The sequence below is a fragment of the Tupaia chinensis genome, unplaced genomic scaffold (assembly GCF_000334495.1).
Source record: "Tupaia chinensis unplaced genomic scaffold, TupChi_1.0 Scaffold147500_1, whole genome shotgun sequence".
NCBI lineage: Eukaryota > Metazoa > Chordata > Mammalia > Scandentia > Tupaiidae > Tupaia > Tupaia belangeri.
The window spans coordinates 1,112,456-1,117,189 of record NW_006207351.1 but is presented as its reverse complement, the minus strand read 5'-3'; the positions used below and the strand labels follow the sequence as shown (position 1 = coordinate 1,117,189).

At 64.4% G+C, this 4,734-nt stretch overlaps 1 protein-coding gene across 1 annotated transcript in view; it reads left to right on the top strand.

The window, feature by feature from the left end:
* The window catches only part of CFAP100 (cilia and flagella associated protein 100), a 23,160-nt gene that overhangs the window by 6,799 nt on the left and 11,627 nt on the right, over nucleotides 1-4,734 (top strand). The window contains exons 5-11 of the mRNA XM_014584681.2: nucleotides 772-964; nucleotides 3,123-3,190; nucleotides 3,267-3,430; nucleotides 3,689-3,769; nucleotides 4,116-4,279; nucleotides 4,525-4,566; nucleotides 4,639-4,731. Coding sequence (XP_014440167.1) covers nucleotides 772-964; nucleotides 3,123-3,190; nucleotides 3,267-3,430; nucleotides 3,689-3,769; nucleotides 4,116-4,279; nucleotides 4,525-4,566; nucleotides 4,639-4,731 — 805 coding nt within the window. The remainder of the gene's footprint in view (nucleotides 1-771; nucleotides 965-3,122; nucleotides 3,191-3,266; nucleotides 3,431-3,688; nucleotides 3,770-4,115; nucleotides 4,280-4,524; nucleotides 4,567-4,638; nucleotides 4,732-4,734) is intronic.

Below are 4,734 nucleotides of genomic sequence, written 5' to 3'. Positions count from 1 at the left end.
GGACAGGGCATGTGACCTGCCAGCATGGCCCAGCTCACCCCCCACCCCAGCACGGCCCAGCTCACACCCCGGCACGGCCCAGCTCAGCCCCCGGCACGGCCCAGCTCAACCCCCGGCACGGCCCAGCTCAGCCCCGGCACGGCCCCTCACCCTGCCTGATAGCAGTTCCCAGAGCCTTTTGAGAGCACCCTTCCCTCACAGCCCCTGACGCTGACCAAGTGGTAGGTCCCAGAGAAACAGCAGAGGCCCCAGAGGCCCAGGGAAGGGCCGAAGACCCCGTGAAGGGTCTGGGGGGGACACGGGCAGGGGGCGTGGGAGCTGCCAGGGTGCAGCGCAGGAGGGGCCACGGTGCTCAGGCTGAGATTCCGCCGCGGGCAGCCCGTCTCCCAAGGGAGGCCTGGGAGTGACCTGGGTCGGGGCAGCCCCCCAGCCCACACCGACCACGGAGCTTACAGGTGGGACTCGGTGCTGCGTGTGTCTTGGAGACACAGAGTGTTTCTCTGAACGTGTCGCTCGTGTTTAGGAGGTTATGGCCCACTCGGGGAGGGAGGCGCTTGGTCAAAGGACATGCCCTCTCGTGCACGTGTGCCGTGCAGAGCTGTCTGCGCTGCTTGTCTAACCAGCACCTGTGCGCACATGGCCCCACCTGCCGCACGACCCACAGCCCGCACACGGTCCCAGGAGGGTGGTGCACAGGGACACGCGGGACCCAGGCATGGTGGGGCAGCAGGGGAGAGAAGCCGGGGTCCTCTGACCAGCCTGATACCTCAGGAACGTGAGCAGAAGAAGAACATGCGTGTGCACGAGAAGATGACCTCCTCCTCCAGGGTGTCCACCAAGCATACCAACCTGCGGAGAGAGCTGAAGCTGGAGGATGAGGCCCAGGACCAGGAGCTGTTGGCCGAGGCCGAGCGGCTGCGTGCCTTCCATGACAACACGGCCTGGAAGCTCACCGTGACCAGAGGTGCCGCCCCCGCCCACAGCCTGTGCGGCCATGCCCAGTCCCTATTCTCTGGTGGGCCTTGGGCCACTGTGCTGCTGCCAGCGTGGAAGGGACATGCTTGGAGAGGGTAGTTGTCCCTGTGCCCGCCTCCTACCCGCCGTCCCACGGCTGGAACCCCGGGACCAGCTCTGCCGAGGGCACCCGAATCCGGGTCCGCGATGCCGGGCGTGTTCTTTCCTCCTTTAGCTTCTTTCTTTCTGCCTAAGAGAGCACGGCGCCCCCAGCAGGGCCCTCACATGACCGGCAGCCTCAGGGGCCTGCCTCGGGCACATGCACAGGAGTCTCAAGGGCTTGGACCTGGGGTGGGGACAGGCGCCTCCCGTGTGCTTCTACCGCAGGGGTCGCTCCGGCACCAGCTGCCTGGTGTGCTGCGTGCTGAGGACGCAGGTGTGACGTGTGGACACAGGCCATCTAGCTGAGTGGTCGAGAGCATCCCTCTAGTGCTCCTGGTTCGGACCATGGCCTTTAACCCCGAGGGCCAAGGCCGAGTCACTTGACCCCTTTAAGCTCCGCCCCCTCTCCCAGATGGCAGCAGCACACACTGACCACAGCAAGAAGCCTGGGGAGGGTGGGTGTGCAGGCACCTGCGCTGTGGGGGTCTTATTTATTTTTAGTTTACTACACAGCGTGTGAGGGAGTGAGAAAGGGAGGGAGAGCGAGACAGAGAGGGAAAGGGAAAAATCCCCCGCATGGAGATGGCCACGCCACAGTCTCTTCTCCTCCATTCTCTTGGGATTTGGGGCACACGCACGTGCCCAGTGTGAGTTTTAGCCGCTGGTCTCGGACTAGAACTGCAGTCGACTACGTGGAAGCCCAGCAACATAACCATTACGCCATCTGCTAGCCCCAGTGTGATTGGCAAGCCCCTGGGTCTGGGACCTAGCACCTTTACCTCCCTGCCAGGTGCCGGCCAGGAGGAGATCTTGAACACGTGTCCAGTACACAAAGTCTGCAGAGAGGCGCCAGGACCGAGACTGAGTGCAGCGGGTGGCAGGTTCTCCCCATAGGACTGTAAAACACAAAGGGCCAGCCTGCTCTGTGCGGAACCCCGAGCTAGCCAGACGTTGGCTTTTTCAGATATTTTTGCTATAGGGTGGGTGTGTGCTTGCCGGAGAGACAGAAAGAGAGAATGAGCCCCCGGGGGGATGGCCACACCACAATCCCTTCTCCATTCTCCTCCTGGGACCTTGGGCACACATGCACGCACGCACACCAGACGTGAGTTTTAAGCCACCGGGTCTGGGACTCTAACCGTGGCTGACTAGGTGGGAGTCCAGTGACGCAACCATTACGCCATCTGCTGGTGCTGCTAGCCGGATGTGTTGCACGTGGCCCAGCAGCACCAGGGAACAGCCCTGCAGGTGTCCGATTCTGCTCCCCATTCCGTTCCTAAGGCCAGAGAGAGGCTGTGCACAGCGACTCCTGTTGGCCTGCCTCATTCCCAGCAAGGAGTTGAGTCTTCTAGAGGGGCAGGGACATCTCTGAGGCTTCCCCAGGCCTAGCCAGGCTTCTGGGAGCCTCTGGGGTCACAGAACACAATACACACCAGCCACCCAGCCCCTCCTGTGGAGGGAGGGTTGGGAGGGTGAGGCTAGAGAACCACGTGGTTGCAAGGTCCTCGCCGACGTCAGGGCACCCAGGGAGAGCCCCGCAGCCCCTGGCCCTGTCCGCGCTGCCCCTGTTCACCCTCCTGAGCAGATACTCAGGAGCCCACCTCCAGTTCCTCCTGCCTGCGTTCAACCTTGGCAGTGTGGCCTTAGCAGCTGCGCCAGCGAAACTCCAAGGGTCTAGGGCACCTCATTCCCTCTCCTCCCCCATTCAGATCCTAGCTAGGTGGTCCTCCATCCAGTCCAGCGGGTGAAATATCCAGGGTAGGGCGTCCAAGGCCTCATTCTAAGCAGGAAGGGTGCTACTGCGAGAGCCGCAGGTCAGAGGGTGGGGAATCCGCTCCACTCTGGGCACCTTCCCTCCCTCTGCTGCAGACAGAGGACAAGAAAGCGGCGCCTCGCTGCCGCCACTGGCCTGGGCATTGCCACAGGTGCTGCCCGGGAGCTGGCCGCCACGGCCGTCCCTGGCAAGGTGGGCCTGTCTGCGCCCACTCACGTGCCTCTGGTTGCAGACAAGAAGGTGAGGTCTGACAGCACACGGAGCTACGTTGACCAGAAGCGCCAGATGTTCCTCATCCAGGTAGGCCTGGCCATGCCGGTGCCAGGGCCGCCCAGGGTCCGGCTGCAGGGCGTGACCCCACGCTGCTGGCCCTCAGCATGCCCTGGACATGAAGCGGAATGAGATCCAGAGGCTGGAAATGCTGGCCAGCCAGGAAGAGGCCAAGCTGGAGCGGGCTGAGAAGGCGCTGGAGAGGGATGCTGCCCTGTTCGACGAGTTTCTCCGGGAGAACGACCGCAGCTCCGTGCAGGCCATGCGAGTGTGAGCCACCGGCCCGCATCCCCGGGGCCTCTGTGCCAAGCCCCGGCCTGCCCCACCCTGCCACCGGCCCGCGTCCCCGGGGCCTCTGTGCTGTGCCCTGGCCTGGCCTAAGCCCAGACCCTGAGCACCCCCACCCCTAGCCAGTCCAGACTGCCCCTGCCCCAGCCAGGCCGTGCCAGCCCCTGGAGTGCCTGAAGCAGGCCCAGAGCACTGCCTCTCTTTCCTCATCTCTGACCCCTGCCCACCCGGGCACCCCAGGGCTGAGAAGGAGACCAAAGCCAAGGTGGAGAAGATCATCGAGATCCGGGACCTCTCTTCCCAGATCATGAATATCAAGAGGTGAGGGCAGGGGCCAGGCCAGCAGGCTGCCCTGCACCAGACCCCAGCCCTGCAGCCACCCATGGCCACGGGGAGCCCAGCCACCTAACCTCCCAGGGACTCGGCCAGTGGGAGGCTGTTGTCCGCTCACACATGGGGACTGAGACTCCGTGATGTCCCCACGGCCACGCCATCGGGAGCCTGGGAGGGGGCAGACGGTGCCCAGGGTGGAGGGACCATGCAGTCCAGGAGAGCTGTGATGTGGGTCCCTCCAGGAGCGCAAGGGCACCCGGGGAGCCAGAGGGGAGGGACGGGCCTGGCTGGGGCCTTGCCATGGCCACGCCTGACCACCTCGTCCCCCCACCAGTGATATCTCCAAATTTGAGGACACTCTGGAGCACTACAAGGTCTACCAGGAGTTCCTGTACAAGCTGTCACCCAAGGAGTGGTTCGAAGAACAGGAGAAGCGCTTGGCTCTCAGAAAGGCCAAGGAGGTGCCCGAGGCTCCCTTGGAGAGCAGCGTGGACAAAGGTAGCAGAAGTGGGGGTCCCGGCTGGCTTGGCAGGGATCCACAGAGACCCGGGGTGGGGGGCGGCTGGCGTCCAGCCCTTCGTGGCCTGCCCGCCCAGGGACTGTAGTGTGATGTCCCGCTGGGCTGCGGCGTTCCCTAGAGTGGCTGAGACTCTCAGCGCTCCGAGCACTGCCTTCTGGGCGGGAGGCGGCGAGTCCTGCTCGGGCTCGGTTCCATCTGGGACCCCCTCTTCCACTTCCTGTAGGCACAGAGGCCAAGGACAAGGCGGGCCCCCCATGGTCCAGAGGTACATAGCTGCCCCAGGGCCCGGCGGCGCCCAGGCCAGGATGCGTGGAAACCTCCCCTCTGCCTCCCCCAGAGACTCCAGGCACAAAGAAGCCCGCCAAGCCCCCACAGGCCATGAGGCCGAAGCAGGCCACAGCCCCCAGTGGCAGGAAACCGCAGCCACCCGGCC